The sequence below is a fragment of the Rhamphochromis sp. 'chilingali' genome (assembly GCF_963969265.1).
Source record: "Rhamphochromis sp. 'chilingali' genome assembly, chromosome: 16".
NCBI classification, from domain to species: domain Eukaryota; kingdom Metazoa; phylum Chordata; class Actinopteri; order Cichliformes; family Cichlidae; genus Rhamphochromis; species Rhamphochromis sp. 'chilingali'.
In genome coordinates this window covers 8,144,636-8,167,738 of record NC_137943.1, presented here as the reverse complement: position 1 = coordinate 8,167,738, position 23,103 = coordinate 8,144,636, and the positions used below count along the sequence as shown (strand labels likewise).

Below are 23,103 nucleotides of genomic sequence, written 5' to 3'. Positions count from 1 at the left end.
GCCCACCAGACAATGCACCCGACCCCTACGCCGCCTCCTGCGGGTGTTGGGCGCCCGCAGGAGGATGGACCCACAGCCCGAAAAAGGGAGATGAATACTCTCGGGCACCCTCCCCAGGCCCAGCTCCAGGTCGGGGCCCCCGTAAACCCTATCCCAGGCGGCATGAACTGTTCCTTTGATGTTCTACTCATGGGGGTCTTCTGAATCACTCCTTGTCTGGTCCCTCACCCAGGACCAGGACACAGCCCCTGGGATCCCTGGGACACACAAACTCCTCCACCACGATAAGGTAGTGATTTACAGAGGTGGGATAGAAAAATATTTTGGGGGAATTCAAAGGGTTTAGGGGATTAAATTTTCTTTGAGGATTTTCAGCTTGATTCCCTGTGGGAATATTAGAGGTCAAGCTACTGAAAAGATATCTCCAGTGATGAAGAGGTAGACTTGATAAGTTAAATATTGATGGACTCTATTTTGCCCCCTTCTGTTTTGTATTTCCTGTGTGCTTCTGTGCAGAGTCAGTGTGAACTTGAAAAAGCTTTCCTTCAAGAATGAAAACATAGCGTTACTCTGGGATGGTGGCTGTACTAAAAGATAAAACCAGAGTGAATTATGTTTATCATGAGCACTAATTACGCTGTGGCAGCAAACCAGAAACATTGCCATAATATTTTCATACTCCAGCCTACCTGTTTGTGCAAGTGCACAAGGTCTTTAAGAGCATACACCCTGTGTATCCTGTTTTGACTGGTGGGAGGGATAAAGGTGGGACAGAAAAATTACATTTTTGTTTATATGAGAGTCCTGGGTGTGTCTAAAAGCTGTAATAAAACTCTGATTTCAGTTTATTTCTGAAATTCCTCTTACAGGAACACCATGAAGAGCCACTTTAAAACTATAAGCTCTAAGCCACAATGTTATAACCACCTACCAATCAATGTTAAGGTCACTAAAGTGCAGTGAATCCTTTGGACCAGGCTTATTTTGTCACATCATTATGGATAGTCACTTTATTAAACACCATCAAAAAGAAGAAGCAAGAAGGTTGGACATAATCCAGGATGAAGTTTTGAGACGTGATGTACTGACAAAGCTGTTCCAGAATTCTTTCTTTCTAAGTTTTATTTAACTAAGTAAAATTTTGGTTATCAAAACTGACCATTATCTGTCAATCACCTCTCTTTTGTCTGAGCTTAGCTCATGTAAACAGTATATGCAAATCATATTAACAAGTAAGGCAATGTTGAGATTCAAAATAAAAATGAAACTGCACATGGACACAAAAACAGAAAAGGGTGGGATAATTAGGGAAAATGAGGAACATTTAATATAGAATTAAAAAGAATGAGAGGAATACAGATATAGGAATACAGAATAGATATACCAGGGGAAGATTGCAGTATTTTCACATTACATCCGCAAAAAAGGCAGATGCTCAGATATTTTTAGGGGAAATTGCATATTACAGTTTTCCCCAATTGTTTACACACTTTCCTGAAAGAATGCCTCGTATTGTCAGAGCTCTACACAGAAATAAAAAACACACACACACAAAACGGGCAAAACCCTTCAATTCTCCTGTAAATGAAACGCTACATTCAAAACGATATAATTTCTTGTCAAAATGGCATTTTGTTTTCAAATGACACACACAAACATCACATGAATAGACATTTATTAGAACCAACTGAACACTGATGTGCTTAATGTAAAACACTATGACCATTCTTCTACCAGTCATCATAATGACTTGCTGTAAGCCTTTTTTTTTGTTCAGAGTATGATTACTGTACAGTGCTGTAATTTATACAGTGTTGAGAGTATGCATCAATTGTGGGATTGTGTGGGACTTACTTGCATATAGTTGCATCGCAATTCTTTGACTCTTTCTGAATTGCGTTCAAATGGCACCCTGGTTGATCCTCAGATTATTTCTGTGCAAGAGATGGTCCAGTGTTGATAAGTTGACCCTATCAATATTTTGAAATATGTTGTTGTCTTCTATTATTTTTCTTTATATTTGTTATGAGGTTTTTTCTAGAAACCATGTTTATCATTTCAGTCTCCTGTTCAGGAGACCACCTCATGTTGGTAAGCTTTCAGCTCTGCAATAAAAACAGTATACTGTAAAATACTGCAGCGTGACGTCAACTCCAAAGCCCTATTACTGTACTTGTACTTCAAACACAATGGCTACGACATGTAACTGATGCACTAATCCCCTGAACCAATTCTGCTACACTGCAAGCACGATTCCTACTTTTTTAAAACACACTTAAAAAAAAACAGAAAATACTGTAAAGTATGTGGGAAATGTACTCCTACTTTGTATTCCTACATAGTAGTGTGTAAACAATTGGGAAAAACTAACATAGATTATAGAAGTAGGGCTTCGACAGTAACCACGCTAATCCACAAGGTGGCGGTAATGCACCTTAAAGGTCTTTGCCGGCTGCCAATTAGCAAACTGAAAGAAGAGGAAGGCCATTCCTTTGGCCACTCCTCCCCCACTAGTAGACACACCTCTTCCCTCTGCAAACCATGTGGCTATACGGTTGGTAAATAAATACTTCTTCTAAATTTTAACTTCCTTTACGGTGTGAACTTCTGCACGGCAGGAACAGGCAGCATGTCGACGGTGGTCGTGAGCCTCCAGGCGCAGGTGGAGTCGGTGCTAGGCTCGCTGGTTAAAGCGGCCTCGGTGGAGTTAATCAAACTGTTCGAGAGCAGATACCGAGCATCCGAGGTGGACCTGGGCCGCGGTGAGGACGGGAAGGGAAGTGAAACCTCGGATGTTTTATCGAGCGGGGACACAAAACGGAGCATCGGAGTGCAAGTGGGCGACAGCGCGGAGGAGCCGTCGCTGCTTCATGGTTCGTGTTTCTGAGGCTTTAAACGTCGTTACTTCCTGTTTGTGTTCACAGCTCTGCTGCAGCTCCTGGTACACGAGTGGGGCTTTTAGCTCCAGTAAAAAAATAAATAAAAACATGTTTGAAAGTTATTCCAACAGAGTTCTGTGACGTCGATAAAGAAATAGTTTGATGCATGTTTGCATATCACCAAGCAATCTTGCACGAAGCTGAAGTGTAGTTGCCAGCGTTAACCCTCCCCCTCCTCTACTCCGTAGGGCTCACTTTTGTCTCGGATAGCGATTATGTGAGGGAGTGCAAGGAGGTGGTGATGGAGGGTTGCCTCATTCCGCCAGAAATCCTCTTGGCTGAAGATAATGGGCCTGCTGACCCCGAGTGGTCATCCCTGAAGGATCCGGTCAGTAAGAATTTACAGGGGCTGTAAATCACCTGTGGAATGAAGAACAGGCACTTTATGAAGCCTGGTCTGCTTTTCTCTGTTGCCCGTTTTTTATTACTGCGATGCTTCAGGTGCGGTATGCATTGCACTAGTCATGATGCATGCATGCAAATGTGTCTTGTTCCTTCTTTGGTCAGGTTGTGGATACGGTGGAGTTGAGCGTCCTTGGAGCAGAGTCTCCATCTGACTGTGGTGCTCAGACAGAAGTTGATTTGCATGGTAAGAACTTTGTGTTATGCTGACACAGTGGAAGCATGAACACATTATGCATGCTAGACACACACCATGCATACTACATTAAAAAAGTCAGCGTACAATTGATCTGGTTGCATAACTCATTTGTTTTGTTTTGCTTTTTGTTGTTTTCTTTTATCTTGAAAAGGGGCAAGGTACATGAGGCTAGCATCTGAATGTGCGAGGACCCGAAAATTCTGTAAAATAATTCATAAATAATTGATGCAAAGTAGAATGGGCAGTATTCTGATCTACCCTGTGCACAGTTCTGTTTGGAAATGATCCATTCATCATAAGCAATAGGATTAAGTTATTAAAGTTATTTTTTGTAACTTCTTTCATATTCCCTCCACACATCATAGCAACTCTCCCATGCATAATAGGAGAGTTGCTTTGATGCTACTTTCCAATGGACAGTGCCTGCAGGTACATATACACACATACCAGATACAGTGGGGCAAAAAAGTATTTAGTCAGCCACCGATTGTGCAAGTTCCCCCACTTAAAATGATGACAGAGGTTAGTAATTTGCACCAGAGGTACACTTCAACTGTGAGAGACAGAATGTGAAAAAAAAATCCATGAATTCACATGTTAGGATTTGTAAAGAATTTATTCGTAAATTAGGGTGGAAAATAAGTATTTGGTCACCTCAAACAAGGAAAATCTCTGGCTCTCACAGACCTGTAACGTCTTCTGTAAGAAGCTTTTCTGTCCCCCACTCGTTACCTGTATGAATGGCACCTGTTTGAACTCATCATCTGTATAAAAGACACCTGTCCACAGCCTCAAACAGTCAGACTCCAAACTCCGCCATGGCCAAGACCAAAGAGCTTTCGAAGGACACCAGGAAAAGTATTGTAGACCTGCACCAGACTGGGAAGAGTGAATCTACAATAGGCAAGCAGCTTGGTGTGAAAAAAATCAACTGTGGGAGCAATCATCAGAAAATGGAAGACATACAAGACCACTGATAACCTTCCTCGATCTGGGGCTCCACGCAAGATCTCATCCCGTGGGGTCAAAATGATCATGAGAACGGTGAGCAAAGATCCCAGAACCACACGGGGGGACCTGGTGAATGACCTGCAGAGAGCTGGGACCAAAGTAACAAAGGTCACCATCAGTAACACACTACAACGGCAGGGAATCAAATCCCGCAGTGCCAGACGTGTTCCGCTGCTGAAGCCAGTGCATGTCCAGGCCCGTCTGAAGTTTGCCAGAGAGCACATGGATGATACAGCAGAGGATTGGGAGAATGTCATGTGGTCAGATGAAACCAAAGTAGAACTTTTTGGTATAAACTCAACTCGTCGTGTTTGGAGGAAGAAGAATACTGAGTTGCATCCCAAGAACACCATACCTACTGTGAAGCATGGGGGTGGAAACATCATGCTATGGGGCTGTTTTTCTGCCAAGGGGACAGGACGACTGATCCGTGTTAAGGACAGAATGAATGGGGCCATGTATCGTGAGATTTTGAGCCAAAACCTCCTTCCATCAGTGAGAACTTTGAAGATGAAACGAGGCTGGGTCTTCCAACATGACAATGATCCAAAACACACCGCCCGGGCAACAAAGGAGTGGCTCCGTAAGAAGCATTTGAAAGTCCTGGAGTGGCCTAGCCAGTCTCCAGACCTCGACCCCATAGAAAATCTGTGGCGGGAGTTGAAAGTCCGTGTTGCTCGGCGACAGCCCCAAAACATCACTGCTCTCGAGAAGATCTGCATGGAGGAATGGGCCAAAATACTAGCTACTGTGTGTGCAAACCTGGTAAAGACCTATAGTAAACGTTTGACCTCTGTTATTGCCAACAAAGGTTATGTTACAAAGTATTGAGTTGTATTTTTGTTATTGACTAAATACTTATTTTCCACCCTGATTTACGAATAAATTCTTTACAAATCCTACCATGTGGATTCATGGATTTTTTTTTTTTTTTTTTTCACATTCTGTCTCTCACAGTTGAAGTGTACCTCTGGTGCAAATTACTGACCTCTGTCATCATTTTAGGTGGGGGAACTTGCACAATCGGTGGCTGACTAAATACTTTTTTGCCCCACTGTAAATACTATGACGAGTACCTGGATTTCTGTCTGATGTTAAGTGTCATCAGTAAAGCTGTGGCTTTTTGCTCCCTCAGACCAGTAAACCACAACATTGAGAAACCTGTGTGTTCCTCTATGATGCAGGATGTGTATCGCACGCAAGTTGTAATGCGGCATTATTCTTGCAAATATCGATTTTTAGCATCACGCGATAGTTTAATAATGTGGTGGAGCAAGTAGGCTTAGGCTAAATGCTTTTTTTATACACAGAGTAGCAATACAAAAGTTTGACTCAATTTTATTTATACAGCGCCAAATCACAACAACAGTCTCCTCAAGGTGCTTTATATTGTAAGGTAGACCCTACAGTAATACAACAGTGTATCATGAGAGTGTGCTGTGCTAACACTTGGAAACACTTTGTTGTGTTGCTGCCGTGTCGTGCTAACAGCAGCGATACTTGACCATTTCACTTCACAGCTACATGAATTAGCAAGAACACTAGCTCCGCTCGTCACTCACGGCACTCTGTCACCTGTCTTTAATAATTACCGTGGTTAAAGATTGTTAAATTTCAGAACGTTGTGCTTCCATCATTACACTCCCATGAAGCACATCGTGCACTCACTCATGTGGTGCAAGAATTCGGACGGGGTAGAGCTGCAAAGTTTGAGTGCCAGTGTCACGCTGTTGCATTTTGTGAGCATTTTTACATTTTATGGTTTCAAATAATGTCAAATTCTTCAGTTGTGGGGATTATTTAACATACATACAAACATACAAAAACAAGGTGAGGACACGTGTAATGACAGTGTTTTAAATACCGTATCTGCCCCTGTTATTTGATGGCTCCTCTTCTATTATTTTGCATGCATAGCATCCACTGAGAGACAGAGACATTTTGTAAGAGAGTGAAGGGGTTTGGGAAGCTTCATGAAAGGATGGTGAAAATGTTCAGTGTCATTAAAGATGTATGTGATCTGTTTCAGTCTCCACAGAGACGTCAGCTGATCAGAAGCTTCTTGTAATTCAGCCTGACACGAACAACTCTGCTTCTGGGGAGAAGGTGAAGTTTGTTTGCCCGCTGATCCTTAAGCTGGAGTCTCCAACACCCAAAGTTGATCAATCGGAGAAGCCTGCTCAAGCCGAGCCTCAGCAGGCCAGTGTCAGCACAGCTAAAGGCACTGCCTACAGTCCATCCCCATCTGATGGCGCTGCGACTCCTGCACACACTGGAGTGTGGGAGTGGGTCCACGCTCAGAAGGAAGCAAAGAACCATCTCCAGATGAAATTGAAACTCACATCTCCAGATCCAAAGCTGCTGCGTCCCTGCGCAGTGCAGCTGGTAAATGTTCTCACGTTGCCTGAATCAGACATTCAGGGCGACGCTGCCAAAGCTCACAGCGTTGACCTCAAAAACGGTTGGCCTGTGCCAAAAGATCTCCGCCGTCATCAAGGTCTTCACACTGGCCATCGCCTGTGCTGCTTCACCAGATGCGCAAATGACATATGGCGCCTCCAAACGGTCATCAGTCGCTCCCGAGATGGATACTCTTGCAGCATCTGCGGGAAAACATTCAGCCGGAGGAAGATCCTCCGGCGGCACAAGCGCTTCCACACCGGAGAAAAGCCGTACTCGTGTTCTGCGTGCTCTAAAACGTTCGCCCTGCGAAAGAGTCTCCGCCGCCACTCGAGGTTCCACACGGGGGAGAGGCCGCACACCTGCACGCAGTGCGGTAAAAGCTTTCGGCTGCGAGACAACCTAAAAGCGCACTTGAGGTTTCACTCCGGAGAGAAGCCTTTCAGCTGTGCCACGTGCGGCAAGACGTTCAGGATCATGAGGAATCTAGAGAAGCACAAAGTGAACCACTGTGAGCTCTTCGTTCCTTCATTCAGAACGATCGCCGGCTTAAAGCTGTAGGAACAGCTGTGAGCAGCCACACGGATGTCTACCTCACACTGAAGACACTATAAACAGAAGCTGTCCCGAGAAACTTAAAGAAGAGAAGTGAAAGTCATAAGATTGCTTATGTTGATTGTTTATTTGGAGTTGTCCTAAAATAACTGGGGTTGTAATTGGATCTTAGGAGCTTGAGAAAAGAAGGCAGCTGGACTTCTTTAGGTTTGGAAAGACGTTTCGCATCCAAGAAGATGTCCCGGGTATTGACACCATAGTCGCTGACGTGGGACATTAAGGGTGAAACCACCTCCCAGGGCCAATAACCCCAATATGGTTTACCTGAGGCTCTCCACCTTCTTGTTTTTGAAACCAAAGCATCTTTCTAAACTTAAAGAAGTTCAGCTGCCTTCTTTTTTTTCTTCTGTCCCACCTCCTATGACGACCAATGACCTGAATGACTGCCATTTTTTGGGGGGGGAGTTGTACTACAAAAATTTTTTTTTGGGGGGGGGGGGTCTGCTGTAATTTGTGTGTTTAGTTCATGCCATAGTTTTTGTGATTGTGGGTTATTAATGGGGCTGCAAGACTGCGACTACTACACATGTTTTGGCATTAAACCTCCTGAGAAACGCACAATCAAATTGCAGGGAAACCCACCCGCCACTGCACAGTTAACCAGCTTACAAATGCTCTGGTGCTCCTTGGAGATGGAGATGTTATAAATGTCTTGAAACACAGCATTAATGGGTAGACCTGAGATATCTGGTGGTTGTCTGTATTGGAAAGCCTACGGTTCTCCACCTCTCAACATTTCACGTTAAATGATGTGCTTTTATACACTCTTATCTTTTATAGATTTGTTTTTCAAGTCTTTGTTTTTGTTTTAATTAACACTTATGTCACTTATTACTGACTCTTTGACTTTGTAGCACGTTACGATTATTCGCCGTCTGTAGATGTCTTGCTCTCCATGACCTGTATGTTTCATGGTGACTTTATAAGTTAAAACGTAACAAATATGCTCTCGTCTTCATTTAAGGGACGGGGTTTTTTGTTTTTTTTTTTTTTTTTAACTACATGTGCATTGAATAACATCTTGTTTTCAGTGTTTTTAATAACTTTTTCTGATTAACATTTGTCTCTTGTATCAATAAAAAAAAATTTTTTTAAAGTTTATTTTGTGTGTGAAGATCAAAGCATTCAAACCAATGTAAATACAAAATGCAGCTTTTAATGCTGATTTCATTTATTATTGGGAAAGGCGGCTATTTAAACCCACTTTATGAAAAACTAATTGCCCCATAAACCTAATAACTAGTTGTTCCACTCTGGGCAGCAAGAACTGCAATCAAGCCTTTGTGATAGCAGGCAATGAGGTTTTTAGATGGCAGTGAAGGAACTCTTGTTTGTATAATTAATTTAATTCAGCCACATTGGAGGAGTTTTGAGTATGAAGAGCCTGCAAACTGATGCTTTTTAATATTTGGGTCATTCAGAGGTGGACTTGCTAGGGGCGATCGTGGCTCAAAAGTTGGGAGTTCGCGTTGTAATCGGAAGGTTGCCGGTTCAAGCCCCAGCTTGGACAGTCGGTCGTTGTGTCCTTGGGCAAGACACTTCACCCGTTGCCTACTGGTGGTGGTCAGTGGTGCCAGTGTCCAGGAGCCTCGCCTCTGTCAGTGCCCCCCAGGGTGGCTGTGGCTACAATGTAGCTGCCATCACCAGTGTGTGAATGTGTGAATGACAGGTTGTGTAAAGCGCTTTGGGGTCTTTAGGGACTAGAAAAGCGCTATACAAATACAGGCCATTTTTTTTTGTTGATGTGTTTTCCTGGTAGAGAGCAGAATTTATTGTTCCATTAATTACAGCAAAGCAGCCCCAGACCGTCACACTACCACCACCATGTTTGGTATGATGTTATCTTTATGATGTCCTGTGCTGGTTTTATGCTAGATGTAAAGGGACTTAAACCTTCCAAAAACTCTTGTCAGTCCACAGAATTTTTTGCTGTTGACAGATGTAAGACGATACTTTGTGTTCTTTTCAGTCAGCAGTGGTTTTCTCCTTGGAGCTCTCCAATGGATGCCATTTTTGCCTTGTCTGTTTCTTATTATTGCATCGTGATCACTGACCTGCACTGATACTGTAATTCTCTCATCACCCACAATCAGTCATGACACATGGTCGCCCCTCCCTGAGCCTGGATCTGCTGGAGGTTTCTTCCTGTTAAATTCAAGTTTTTCTTTCCCACTGTTGCCAAGTGCCTGCTCATAGGGTTGTTTTTTTATTTATTTATTTATTGTTGAGGTCTCTATTATCTGAGGGTCTTACAATATAAAGTGCCTTAAGGTGACCTGTGATTTGGCAGTACATAAATAGAATAGAATGGAGCTCAATGAAAGTGAGGTTTGCAGTTCTTTTTGTGTTTTTTGTGACCACCTGGAAAAGTCATTGATGTGTTTTTGGAGTAATTTTGGAGTCCAAGTTTTCTCCATTTGTGGATGTCTCTCACCCTGATTCACTGGAGTCCCAAAGCATTAGAAACCGCTTTGTAACCCTTTCCAGACTTATTGTCACTGAGTTGGCTTCTCAGAAAAAAAAAAAAAAATAAGAAGTGTGAAATTTCTTTTTCCACCGCATCTTATCTCAGTTATAAGACACTTTTCGGTCGCAGGGTTATTACTCGGAGAGGTTATCTGCGTGTTTAACCGGCATGTTCTCTACAGAGTTCCTCTGAAAACAACTGAAGTTTTCCTGACAGCGGAGGACAAGCGCTGACATGAAAACTGGACGAGCAGAACAAAGTGGAGGAAGGACATGGCTTTCAAAGAGAGCACCAGGACCCTGTCCTTCAGTATTATATACTCCCTTTTATTAATCAGTTAGAGATAACGTGAAATTACCGATGACCACTATTTGAGTTCATTCAGAGGGTTTAGTTAGTAAAATGTACCATTTTCTTTATTTTCTTGTTCGTGCTTTTTTTCTAAGTGTCGGTAATTAACTGAGTCAGCACAACTGACTGACGCTTTTAGTTTGACTGGGTTGATTATCTGAAAAGTGTAAAAACACAATGGTAAGTTAGGGATAAGTACGCACAGTACCTGGAAATCTTTGACTGACAGTTTAAAATCTAGCACCGACATTAACAGAGTGTGACTCGGTATTTTAAAAAATAAGGCTACGTTGACGCAACCGGAAACACGTAACGAATAGTCCACGTAAGCCCCGCCCACCAGGAAGTATGAAACATAACACTGAGGTGCTTTCACTTTTAGCAATGTATGTAGCGAAGACAGAAAACGAATAATCCCGACAAGCCTCCGACACCTTTTGGATAACGAGGTAGGCATTAAATCTTCGAGTGCCTTCATGCTGAGGTTGATGGTTTATTCAAAGCAAACTCAACAGGAAGTGTTTAGACCCACAGTAGTGTGACGCTGGAAAAAGTTTGCATGTCACGCCTTCCTTCTTGCTCTTTCCACGCTCGCTGTCACTCGTATTTTTTATTTTCAGAGATGGAAGATGCAGAGGAAAGCCGGATGGAGGAGATGCTCATGTGTCCAGTGTGCCAGGACATATTCAAGGATCCTCGGCAGCTGCCCTGTGGACACAGCATGTGTATGACATGCCTGGAAGGCCTGATGGATCACTCCTCAGACGTCCCATTCAAGTGTCCAGACTGCAGGGCGCATTTTGGTCAGGTTGTTACTGTGCAGAAGAGCTACGCGCTGGCCAGCATCGCAGAGGACTTCAGGCTGAGCAGGAGGACCAGGGTGCCCACTAGATGCACTTTTTAGAATCTCAAATCTGTTTGGCAGTCTTAAAAAGTGTAAACAACTCTGCGGGACTGCAATACATCATTCTTCATGTCAATATCTGACATTTTCTCCCCAGGAAAAGCAGACAAAATGTGTGTACTGCGACTACTGCCCAGAGAAAAACATCTTGGCTGTCAAGACATGTACAAAGTGTGAGGTGTCGCTGTGCAAAGAGCACGTCAAGGACCACCAGAAGCTGCCAGTGTTCACTGGGCACCCTCTGGTGGGACCGCTGAGCGACCTCGCAGAGAGGAGGTGCCTACAGCATGAGGATGAGGTGCTGAGGTACTACTGCAAGTCATCCAGACGCTACATCTGCAGCATTTGCACACTGGAGGGCAAGCAGCTTAACGTGGCCACTGAGACCTCCACTGTCCTACGGAGACAACTTACCGTGAGTTTAATAACCATCTTGGACTCAATGTTGCACAATCAGGTTATCTTGATTCATTCATTGACCTCTTAAAATCCACCTGGTCACGGGCAACCAGTCTAGGGTTAGGGGTAGGATCATTTCAGCTGTACTGCTAAAATGAATGTATGAGACTAACAACTTCATATCTGCAAATATATCTGTTTAATATGTGAGTAAAACAAAATGAAAATCTGAATCGCAGCCTAAGACTGATTGCTATTTATAGATGTTAAGGCAATTTAAGGTAATATTGTGTGTGCATTTGACAGGAATACATGGACCAGCACTTTAAAACGCTCATGGATCAAATCACAGAATCCAGCAACACTGTAAGAAAACTGCAAGAAGACATTCATCATAACGTGAGTCCTGTTTCCTGACATCTTAATATCTCATTTCAAGGTGTTTACAGTTTGTTCCTGTGGCTAATGTCCTTTTCTTTGAACCCAGAAACAGAAAATGAACTCCATCAACGGTGTCACCATAGTCCTGCTCTTACTCTGGTTCATAGTTCTCTATTACGGTAATAGAACCCCGAGCCCCTTGTTCTTGTGTTTCTTTTGTGTCTATGTGTAAACTCACTCACGTCTGCCTTTTCTTTCTTTCAACCAGCCTACAACTTCTCTGTGGAGAACCAGACGCTGACAGAAGCGCTGGACGAGCAACAGAACCGCGTGCATGACATCTATTCCACGATCGCAGGTAAGGAGGGTTCAAGTGTCCATTTCACTGATGGAGTTATGCAGTGCAAATCTTTCTTTGTCAGCCCTGCATTGTTTGCTGGGTGCTAATCTAGACGCTACCCCTGCTTCCAGTCTTTATACTAAGCCAGGCTAATGTTCTTCTGAGTCTTTTTTATGTATCACACAGCAGCTTTCATATCCATCTCCTGGCAAGATAGTGAATACCGTATTTCTTAAAGTCAAAATGTTCATGTCTGTGTGGTAATGCAGGGCTGAACAAACCTTTTATCTGCTTTTTTGTAAACTATAATTACTAAACTCTAATTCTGTTCCACTCAGAAGTCTGAATAACATTTATGTATCCCTCCATAGAAAGTTTGGTTTATCATTCCATGAAAAGCTACAGACCTAAAGAAACAGAAGATCAAGGTAGGACTGGCATGAGGTTATTTTTTTTGGTAGCATTTGCGTGTGTGTGATTCTGTCTGTTAAGCTTGATAGCTTGAAAAGTTTTGAATGAATTCTGGTAAAGCTTTGCAGGGGTGTACAATTTGTTTGGCTTACATCCATCAAGGTTTTCAGGGTCAACTGATTTAATGGATGAAAACTGACAAAACGTGTTATAACTTAGAAACTGTTTTAAAATGTGGTGTGTATTCTCAAGATATATAAAGTACCATATAATGATTTAAAGTCATTCAATTCAGTTTCACTTATATGGTGCAAAATCACAACACCTGTCACATTTGACCTCTGACCTCACTTTTACATTTGCACTGTATTGCTTGTGTTGAGACAACTGTGAGTGTGGCAGAATTAGGAGAAACAAGAATATTGAGATTGAGTGATTGAAAGTAAGACTGCAACATTTATTGAACGGAAAACAAGATTGAGAATTAGGAAAAGCGCAGGTAGGTCATCTGGTGACCTCCTAATGGTTAGCTACGGTAGCTTTAGCTACAAAGCTAAGGTAATTGCTTTAAAGTCTTAATAGACTTTGATTTTGTCTTATTTGTTCTGTAAAGTGTTTTGAAAGGCACTTCTAAATAAAATGTATTATTATTATTTTAAAACTGGGGTAGCAACAAAACACTGTATGTAAATGTACTTATAGTCGTGTGTCTGTTTGTCAGGAGCTCTCATGTTGGACCTCAACACTGTCAATCACGTTCTTGGAGTGTCTGCTGATCTCAAAACAGCTGAGAGAGTGAACGCAAAGCTGGATTATCCCAACAGTAACAGCCGTTTCGATGAAGCCCCGCAGGTCCTCTCCTCCCAGTGCTTCTCCTCTGGTGTCCATGTCTGGGAGGTGGAGGCTGAGGGGCACTGGGACATTGCTGTATCCTACAAGAGCATCCAACGAAAGTGCAAGGAAACCAGCGCCTTCGGAAACAACACAGAGTCCTGGAGTCTTGTGCACAAAGGCAAAGGGAACCTGTTTGCCTGCCATAACAAAACCAAAACTCCTGTATCTCGTGCCTTGCAGAGCAGCCGAATAGCAGTGGTGGTTAATTTCGAGGAGGGCAGCATCTCATTCAGTGCTGTAGATTCCACCGTCACACAGCTGCATGAATTCAAGGCTGAACTGAGTCAGCCAGTGTGTCTGGGTTTGGGGCTTCATCACGTGGATCCACCCAGCCGAGTGTCCATTGTCAAAGCTTCCTGAATAATACCGCACACTGTCCCAACATTCAGACAACACTGTGTGCACACTGCCTCAAGTTCAGTGGCCTGAACCAAAGAGAAGATGCTTCAAAGCCAAATCACACCTCAGGAATTTATTTTTATATTGTGAAGCTTTATATGACATGCAAAGTGTGTTAAATACTTGATTTTCTGGTTGTAGATACTTATTTTTAATATAAATCTTCTTACAAGTCTTGAATAGCTTCCAGATATACAAATTGTAAGAATTTTAACATCTGACAATTCATCGTGCCACTTTTGCAACAAATATGCACCTTAACCCCGTCAGTTTTATTTAAGTACTGGATTATCGCTATATTTAAAAATACACTAAATTAAAGCAAAAATAGCTGCAAGAATATGATTTAAAACCTTTGAACTGATTACTTGTAAAATGCAGTTTGATCCATATCTGAGAGATATATGGGAACCAGAATAGATGACTTCTGAGACAACTGCAAGAAATCCATAAGTTTCGATCTCAGCTTTCCTTCTCTTCACGTCAAACGTGAGCTGACACATTTGACGTGGCTGAACATGCACGATGAAGAGTTTGCAGCTTTTTTGAGAAAATGAGCTCAGAACAACCTGAATCTGTAACCTTTTCTGAATAAAAGCCATGACAGGATAACTGTGAAAGCCAAAATGTAGTTTTGTCTCGGCACAATTAGATCAGAGTGAAAAGTCAATAAATTCACTTGGCATTTAAAGATTTGCCAACACAAGCTAGAACAGTCAAGTTAGGGCAACAGCACCAAAAACTGCATGTGTGTCTAAGTCAGCTGTGTATTTTTGCCTGCTCCCTTTAGGGGTCTCCACAGCAGATCACCTGCCTCCATCTCACCCTTTCCCTAGCATCCTTACCTGCCACACCACATCCATGAAGCTCCTCTGAGGTCTTCCTCTTTTCCTCCTGCCCTGCAGCCATGGTGTGTAATTTACAAGCAGGAGAGTTAAAAAGCCTTTGTAAGCTGGCATTGGGGGAAAAGATGGACAGAAACAGAAGTTTGAGCAATTTGTCTCATTTATTAACAAAACATGGAGGTTGAGCATTCTTGAACAACTGTCTGATTATTTTTGAAGAAAAAGGCAACAATCAGTCTGGCAGGCCTCCGTACAAAACAGGTTATTACAGTGATACAAACGTTCTCTGCTAACAAAACAAGAGTCCATTCAGTTACAGTTTCTCTCTCTTCATACAAAAGGAATTAACACTTAAAAATGCCAAACCATTGATTTTAAACCTTGATGTAGAAAATCAGTGAGCACCGAACGAGTTGCTTTTGTCCTCTTTTGATCGTCAACAACTTGTAATAAACAACTAGAAACTAAGAGAGAGAATATTATTGTCTTGATCATATCTCACACTAGCTGCCGTAAGGCCCCTTGGTGCCTCACTAAAAATGGCACACATACTCATATCATTACACATTTATCTACACTGCATACATGCCTTTAGTAACAAGGTTAACACTACTGGGCTGTTCCATTACAGCAATACCAGCTGTCCTGAAAAACAACTGTCAGACCTATGTTTCGTGTACAAATCGTGAAATGTATTTCTCTAACGCACCAGTTCTGCATCCACCCTACAGCTATCAACACATTCCTTGCGAAAACGAAGAAGTCTGTTGATGTGATGGACCGCAGCAGCTGTGTTACTTCACTGTTCCCATGTTCTGATTCTTTATGGAGCACCACGCCCTAAATACATCTCTGAAAGACAGAAAATATCATGTAAAAGAAAGTTTCTCTACATGTTGCTGAAAACAAAACAACTTCAGCTTTCACCTCTACACACCTGCAGTGAGTGGCCACACATTCATTACTGCAGTATTCTTTGTCCCAGTCTTCACTCTCTACTGCTGGGTTGTTGCAGCCTGCCCTTACGCACACAGTCTTCACTGCAGCGTTGTCCCGCGACGCACTCACCTCCATCTCCTGAAGAAAAAAGGGATTAATATCAGCAGATTTTACACAAGTCTAGGTTTGCCGCAGCTGTTTTTTCTCCATGTTACAATATGTTAAAATCAGAAGTGAGAATATATCTTTAATTTTGTTAGTTTTATTAAGAAAACTCTTGTGTCAAAGTCAGCAAACTCGCTGATATACACTACCAGTCAAAAGTTCTCATTTAATGGTTTTTCTTTCTTTTCATGACTATTTACATTGTACATTCTCTCTGAAGGCATCAAAAACTATGAATGAACACATAGGATGCTGTGGTAGCCATGCTGGTCTAGTTTTGAATAAATCCCCAACAAAGCACCCCCACACCATCACACCTCCTCCTCCATGCTTCACAGTGGAAACCATGAAGTATGGAGACCATCCATTCACCTTTTCTGTATCGTGGGCAGAACCAATGATCTCAGATTTGGACTCATCAGACCAAAGCACAGATTCCCACTGGTCAAATGCCCATCCCTTGTGTTTCTTGGCCCAAACAAATCCCGTCTGCTTGTTGCTTTTCCTTAATAGTGGTTTCTTAGCAGCTGTCTGATCATAAAGGCCTGATTTGCGCAGTCTCCTCTGAACAGTTGATGTAGAGATGTGCCTGCTACTGGAGCTCTGTGTGCCATTTATCTGGGCTCTAATCTGAGGATGTTAACTTCACTGGCTGGTGACTTGGATGAATTTATCCTCAGCAGCAGAGGTGACTCTTGCTATTCCTTTCCTGGGACGGTCCTCATGTGAGCCAGTTTCGTCATAGCGCTTGATGGTTTTTGTGCCCATTCGTAGTTTTAGCAATTTTCCAGACTGACTGACCTTCAGTTCTAAAACTAATGGTGTACTGTTGTTTCTCTTTACTTAGCTGGTTGTTTTTTGCCATGATATGAATTCTAACAGTTGTCAAATAGTGCTGTCAGCTGTGTACTAAACTGACTTCTGCACAACACAACTGATGGTCTCAACCCCATTAAGAAGGCAAGAAACTCCACAAATGAACCCTGATAAGGATCACCTGTGAAGTGAAAACCATCTCAGGTGACTACATCATGAAACTCATCGAGTTGGTTTTTAAGAAATATAAAATATAAGACATATTTAGAGTTATCATTTTTTCTTGCTTCATAATTCCATATATCTTGCTTCATACATTTGATGTAGATACACACACCCCCGACCAATTTTATGAAATTACTCAAGCAATGCAAATCTGCATAGACTGATAAATCAAACAGGAATTTGTACTTTCCCCAAGTTGTGTATGTTATATTACAGAGGAGGTGAAAATCAGCAAATAGTTGTTGAACAGTCTTCCACTGTTCTTCTCCAAATATGGAGGGGAACGCTCCATTATTTACATTTTTCATTCATTCATTTAAAAATATGTCCAACTCAATTTCTGTGTGAAACACTCTGTGGAGTTTTAATTATTTTTGGAATTCCCTGCGTTTTGTCGGGTATTTCCATCAATTTGTAATAATAATAATAATAATAATAATAATAATGGATATTTAATCAGAGTAAAAAAGGGCAAAAACCTATGATGAAATCTCTGCTGTCTGCTGAAACAATAGGCAGAATAAATGATTGTTAGAATATTTGATATTAAAACATTAATTACAGTATTTGTTCTTCATTGGAATGAACTATACTCACTGAAGGGATATTATACCCTTAAAAAACTGAAACATACCTGTTAATTAAATCAACACAATTAGTCAGATGTGCTAACACCTGTAAAAGAGGATAAACCCCAAGTTTACTGAACCTTAAAAAGATCTAGCTTTACCTCTTCTGAAGGCAGCACTTCTGTAACATCGTCGTCGTCATCGTCGTCTGCATGGCCTGACGTCTCAGCAGAATCGTCCTCTTGCAGCAGTGACACGACAGGTGGAGCCTGGGCAGGTGTGGTTTCAGTAGATGATGAGGCTGCTGTGCTAGGGACAATAATTGGCAGCGCCTGTTTTCCCTGAATGGGGGCAGGAACAATTTTTATCTGAAGTGGAGGAGGCGGTGTAGCTGTGACGGACACAGGGTGGCCTGGTGTTCCCTCGCGGGGTTTGGCCTGTAAAGGTGGGGGCGCTGGTGCCATCTGCTGGAGCCGAGGTGGAGGCGGGGCATTCTGCATCTGCAGCAATGGAGGCGGCTGACGCGAGGCGTTCGATACCACGAGGGTAGGCTGCAAGGCACGGACCCCTCCAGGCAACACGGTCACCACCTGCCCGCCTCCCTGCAGAATGTGCTTGGGGATTATGATCTTGGTGATGGTCTGGGTCGGAGCGACTGAAGCTGCTGGAGCAGAAACTTTGTTTGCCCCCGTGCGGGAACGTGTGGTCACCTCTGGGACGTCCAGGATGATGTTGGAGGCACAGATGTTAGTAATGGTGTTCTCTTCCATGGTGCTGTTTGCCACACGGGTTCCCTGGTGACCAGCAGAGGGAAGGGCAGCAGGAGTCGAGTTAACCACAGGTGGAGGTGGCGAGGGGGCAGTTTCCATCTCCTCGGTAACAGGCTAGAATGAGGCCATATTAAATACACGAGAAAAGTAAGTCCCAAGAAGCACAGCAATGGACTGGTTTTCTTTCAGAGACAACATGACGTTACCTGTGAGAGCTGGTTGGCTCTGTAAGCTGCGAGCGCTTTCAAATACTCTTTTTTGGCTGCTTCTGTCTTTCTCTTGTACACCTTATAAAAAAGAAAAAGAAGTTTGCTTGTGTTATATTGATGCATTTTTTCCTAAATTATTATAATAAATGCTGACATGCTAAAAAGGAGTCATTTTAAAAGGGGGATTCTACATATTCCTTCTTTGTTTGTCAGTGAAGGCATAACTATACGCAAACACCTGTTTCTGTTCCTCAGCCAGGCTGTCCCACATGGAGGCCACGATCTTCGACACCTCCCCGAAAGAAGCATTGGGGTTCTGGCCTTTAATCGCTGCCTGGGTGTCTCTGAAGAAGAGTGCGTACGCTGAAACCGGCTTTTGTGGCTCATTGGGGTCTTTCTTCTTCCTTCCTTTTTTCGCTCCAGCAACCACATTCGCTGATGCTAGTGTGGCAGGTTTACCCCCACCCCTCCGGGCTGTTCCAGGAGAAATGGATGATGGAAGAGCCAGGTGAGACGAAATGTTGGGGAGACCAGAGGAAGAGGAGAGAGACAATGGAGAGTCCACCAGAACACTCTTCTGAGAAGGGAGAGATTCAGTTGGAGAGATGGGAGAGCAGGCATTAGCTTCATCATCTCCAACACAGCAGTGACTGTTATTCACAGTGCAGGTAAAGTTTTCCACCTTCTCTCAATTTCTTCTATTTTCTTCATGTAACTCTTACTATATGTACGGTGTCAGATGTTCAAAGAAATTAAGCGATAAATGTATGTCAAGAAAAAAAAAAACGTACATCACTGAAGCTAAGGAGTAATTGCCAGCCCCCAAACTTATGAGCAAAATGTGGCACATTAAGCATCAACAACAGCAATCAAATGCTTTCAATAACTACAGATCAGTCTGACATTGTTACTCTTCTTTGCATGATCGCATTATTGAAGCCACATTGGAGAGTCTGTCAGTCTGAGCTGCTCTTCTCAGGTCAGAAGCTAACTGTAGGTATTGTTCCTGTGTGAAACCAGTATATAAATAATTAATTTAGCATTACCTATTATTTTCAATCTTAAAGAAAATCAGATGGAGTTTGTTCAGGTTAAAAGTAAATTGGAAAAAATATATATTAGTCACGTTTAAGAAGATTTGATTTCCATTAAAACACAACTTTCCACAACATCCTCCTGAGAACCAAGGAAAAAAGAATATTCCCATTGAACTTTTTTTTGTGATTTCCTTCCTCTTTGGTGCTGAAAGAGGCCCCCCAAACATATGACATACCAATGGAAGCCCAGGATGTCCTCTACTTAGTATATCAGGACTTAAATGGGGGCTGAAATAAATATGGACCAAAAAACCGAGGAGATAAATGATTGGGCTGGTTCTCAGGAGGATATAACAAGCCTCTCTGGCAGATGAACTTCTCTTACGTACGGTCTTTTTGCAAAGTTGTGAAGCCATAGCATCATTAAAAGGTGATCGGTTCATTCCAAGAATGGTCCTGAAGCAGTACTGATTATAATTGTTTATGTTACCAACAGGCCAAGATCACATTTTGCACACCCTTCTTATCCTGGAGTGCTACTAGCAACATCTGCTTCTGGAAACAGATTAATCAAGTGCTAGGCCGGCCTGGGTGTTTTTATTCTAGCTGCAACCAATTATCTCAACATCTTTTTGTTTATTAGGACTTATTAATGGGACACTTTTTGTTCTTTTAAACTGGACGCAGTGTTTACTCAAGTTACCTTGTTTGATTTTGTGTTAACATAACCACAAAATGTTATATGTTTACTTCACTGTAAAAGTTGGATTATAACTAATATGCAAATAGTTTGTAATCTAAACTACAGTTCCAATACTACGTTGAAAAACGATCCAGGTGTTTCTTATTACCTTGAAGTCATCCATGTCCTCGTCCTGTAAGGAACCTGCTGGGGATGGTGTTGCTGACAGAGGCTGCTTGGGCGCCTCTGAAGGGTGGCCAATGTTTTCACCTCCCAGGCCCAGTGAAAGCTCAGACTGGTTAATAGTAGTAAGGTGACCACTTCCCAAAAGACTATGACCAATGTCACAGAGCTGAACATCAATGGTCATGGGGGAAGAACTGCTGAAATGAGAACCACCAGAGTTGCCCAGTTCCTGTGGAGACACAAAATACAAACTGTAAATAAACCTTTACAGCCCTCAACAAACAGTATCGTGTGTGCGAGTCCACAGGTGAGGTACTTACCAGGGCTGAAGAGCTCAGCAGGGCTCCTCCTCCTGACTGGCCCATTCCCCCGAGGCTCTGCTGCTCCAGGCCTTGAGAACCAGAGTTTACAAAGGTGGAAGCAAAGGAAGGGTCATTGGCTTCTACCACAAGGTTGCTAACAAGGCTACGGGAGCCCGAAGGTCCCCCGGTTCCCTCTGACAGCTCAAAGTGGGCCACCGCATCACTGATACCCAGCGATGGATCTGGATCAAGGGAAATCGGGGGGATCTCGAAAACTTCATCCCCCAGACTAGGAGTATGAAATGTCTGCTGTATGTGCAGGAGAAGAGGTAATGAGTTAGTAACTAATGGACTGACGAAGGTTCGGTATAAGCAAAACGTGTGACACTGTACCATCATGCAGTTTCATGCAACCCACTCACCTCTGAAGACAAAAAGGGGTGTCCTGCTCCACTGATGGTGAGATAACTGTCACTGCCTTCCGAAAACTTAAAAAACAAACAAGCCAAAAAAACCCCCACAGATAGTTAGCTGTAAACTGCCGGTTCGATACCGTTAGTCTAAGAGACCTTTCATAAAAACACCGGTGTCGGTGAGTTACCTTATTTCCTTGGGAGTATCCACCATATGCTTGGGAGTCCAAAAACTCTGAGTCAACATTTTGAGCACAACCATCCGAGAGCTCAGAGTAGAAATTGAGATCCATTGTGAAATAAATTATTAGGTAAGACTACCCCACACACTGTTCAATTTGTTTAAAATGGGATATTTTTTTAAACACACACCAATTTAGAGCAGCTACGCGTGTAGTAACTAAAGGTGCTAGTCGCTAGCTAGCTAAACACTGCTGACTACCATCACGTTGAGTTCGAAGAGATGTACCTTCGTCGTGAAGCTCGGGGGAAACTAGGATAAGGGGAGTGATTCAAAGTTCATAGGAACCAAAAACTCGCATATTAGTTAAATATTATGTGTTATATTATAGCCTCGCAAGGCAGAGTTTACCGGAGGCCCAAAACACACCCATTCAAACACCGGAGACCTACTGCTACTGCTGTGACTAGCGCCCCCTCCTAACCGACAGCAGTATGTCGTGCTAGATTCACGGGCCGTGGGAAAAATTGTAACTGTCACGTGTAGCGGTGCCTGTGTTTTGTTTTGTTTTGTTGCAATCTGACAGCTATGAACGAATACCACATGAGCTTGTTTAGAAAACGAAAGAACAGGTGTTTCGCTTTTTTTGTTCTGCGTATAGATTTTTTTGGTCTAGAGGAAAGCACTCAAATGTCCAATGAGTCTTTAACCATACCTCACACCCGATGTCCCTAATCAGACTATTCCAATATAAAAATGATATATCAGGATTATTATAAGGTAGTATTTTGTAGGTATTACATGTAGTGATTTAAAATTAGTTCAAAAGTCACTTCCAAACAACCAGTGATCCCCTTCATTAACTAGTTCAGTGCTTGTTTGCTTTCATTTTATTGGCTCGGTTGTAATATTCATGAGCCCTTTATTTCATCTTATTTTTTAGAAATGCAATTGTCTGCTCTAAACACAAAACCTACATTTACTGTCTTGGTGCTATTGCTCATCTTTAATTCTTTGTGAATATCAATATACTTCTCAATTCTAGCCTACTTATAAAACTATGGTACATATCCCAACATAATGGACAGTAACAGCAATTTGAGAAATGCAGGAAGTTTTAATCACCCCTCACCTATTTTGTAGTTTTTCCTCAAAGTCAGTAGCAACAACTTGAAAGATCCCCATTAACCACTTTAAACATTACTGACGTTTGCTAAACTTATGTGATTTCTATATGCAAAAAAATATGTCCTTAAAGCAGCTAATCAAATTTGGATATTTGCTTGATTCCAAGTTCTTTTATGGTGGTGTGAGTCATAGAGGTGGGAATCACCAGACAGCCCACAATATGATATCACAACATGTAACTCAGGATACAATATCGCAGTTGTTAACATTTTGCAATATGCCAAGTGTTGCGCTAACATATATTGCAATCTATCACTTTTTTTGAAATTGCAAATTATGTCCTCAAAGTTAAACTTTGTCAGTATCTATTTTATCCACTAGGATAAATTTCAGTTATTTTTTTGACTGTCAAATGTTCCAACACTGTCACTAAAACCGGCCATAAACGTTGCCATAAGCCAGAGTCAGCCTGCAGTTAGAGCGGCAATTACATGCAATCTGTTTCTGATAATACAACAATTAAC

The 23,103-nt window shown here is 42.3% G+C and overlaps 3 protein-coding genes across 4 annotated transcripts; 2 read left to right on the top strand and 1 right to left on the bottom strand.

Moving 5' to 3' along the window:
• The first annotated feature begins 2,493 nt into the window (after positions 1 to 2,493).
• LOC308412674 (uncharacterized protein) lies at positions 2,494 to 8,653 on the top strand. Its single transcript, XM_080907193.1, has 4 exons — positions 2,494 to 2,873; positions 3,128 to 3,267; positions 3,447 to 3,528; positions 6,581 to 8,653. Exons 1-4 carry the CDS (start codon positions 2,630 to 2,632, stop codon positions 7,510 to 7,512), a joined length of 1,398 nt encoding a protein of 465 aa, XP_080763319.1. The 5' UTR covers positions 2,494 to 2,629; the 3' UTR covers positions 7,513 to 8,653.
• A 2,050-nt stretch (positions 8,654 to 10,703) lies between these two features.
• LOC308412673 (E3 ubiquitin/ISG15 ligase TRIM25-like) lies at positions 10,704 to 15,391 on the top strand. Its single transcript, XM_080907192.1, has 8 exons — positions 10,704 to 10,833; positions 11,005 to 11,264; positions 11,386 to 11,703; positions 11,994 to 12,086; positions 12,175 to 12,247; positions 12,337 to 12,426; positions 12,780 to 12,836; positions 13,541 to 15,391. The coding sequence occupies exons 2-8, from the start codon at positions 11,007 to 11,009 to the stop codon at positions 14,071 to 14,073; spliced, it is 1,422 nt and encodes a 473-aa protein (XP_080763318.1). The 5' UTR covers positions 10,704 to 10,833; positions 11,005 to 11,006; the 3' UTR covers positions 14,074 to 15,391.
• Positions 15,100 to 21,940, bottom strand: tox4a (TOX high mobility group box family member 4 a). 2 transcript variants are annotated; one of them, XM_080907190.1, is made up of 9 exons: positions 21,459 to 21,940; positions 21,280 to 21,345; positions 20,876 to 21,163; positions 20,539 to 20,784; positions 18,889 to 19,227; positions 18,648 to 18,728; positions 17,833 to 18,555; positions 15,895 to 16,034; positions 15,100 to 15,809 (listed from the first exon to the last, which is right to left on the bottom strand). In XM_080907190.1, the coding sequence occupies exons 1-9, from the start codon at positions 21,561 to 21,563 to the stop codon at positions 15,752 to 15,754; spliced, it is 2,046 nt and encodes a 681-aa protein (XP_080763316.1). In that variant the 5' UTR covers positions 21,564 to 21,940; the 3' UTR covers positions 15,100 to 15,751. The 2 variants fall into 2 exon arrangements, with proteins under 2 accessions (XP_080763316.1, XP_080763315.1); XM_080907189.1 differs by having other exon boundaries at positions 20,876 to 21,166; positions 21,459 to 21,938.
• Positions 21,941 to 23,103: the final 1,163 nt, after the last annotated feature.

Coding starts and splice junctions, on each gene's coding strand:
- LOC308412674 (XM_080907193.1), top strand. CDS start 2,630: ATGTCGACGGTGGTCGTGAGCCTCCAGGCGCAGGTGGAGTCGGTGCTA. Junction 3,268..3,446: donor GGTCATCCCTGAAGGATCCG/GTCAGTAAGAAT, acceptor TTCTTTGGTCAG/GTTGTGGATACGGTGGAGTT. Junction 3,529..6,580: donor GACAGAAGTTGATTTGCATG/GTAAGAACTTTG, acceptor GATCTGTTTCAG/TCTCCACAGAGACGTCAGCT.
- tox4a (XM_080907189.1), bottom strand. CDS start 21,563: ATGGATCTCAATTTCTACTCTGAGCTCTCGGATGGTTGTGCTCAAAAT. Junction 21,346..21,458: donor GATACTCCCAAGGAAATAAG/GTAACTCACCGA, acceptor TTGTTTTTTAAG/TTTTCGGAAGGCAGTGACAG. Junction 15,810..15,894: donor TGTGTGGCCACTCACTGCAG/GTGTGTAGAGGT, acceptor TCTGTCTTTCAG/AGATGTATTTAGGGCGTGGT.
- LOC308412673 (XM_080907192.1), top strand. CDS start 11,007: ATGGAAGATGCAGAGGAAAGCCGGATGGAGGAGATGCTCATGTGTCCA. Junction 11,265..11,385: donor GGCTGAGCAGGAGGACCAGG/GTGCCCACTAGA, acceptor TTTTCTCCCCAG/GAAAAGCAGACAAAATGTGT. Junction 12,427..12,779: donor CATCTATTCCACGATCGCAG/GTAAGGAGGGTT, acceptor ATCCCTCCATAG/AAAGTTTGGTTTATCATTCC.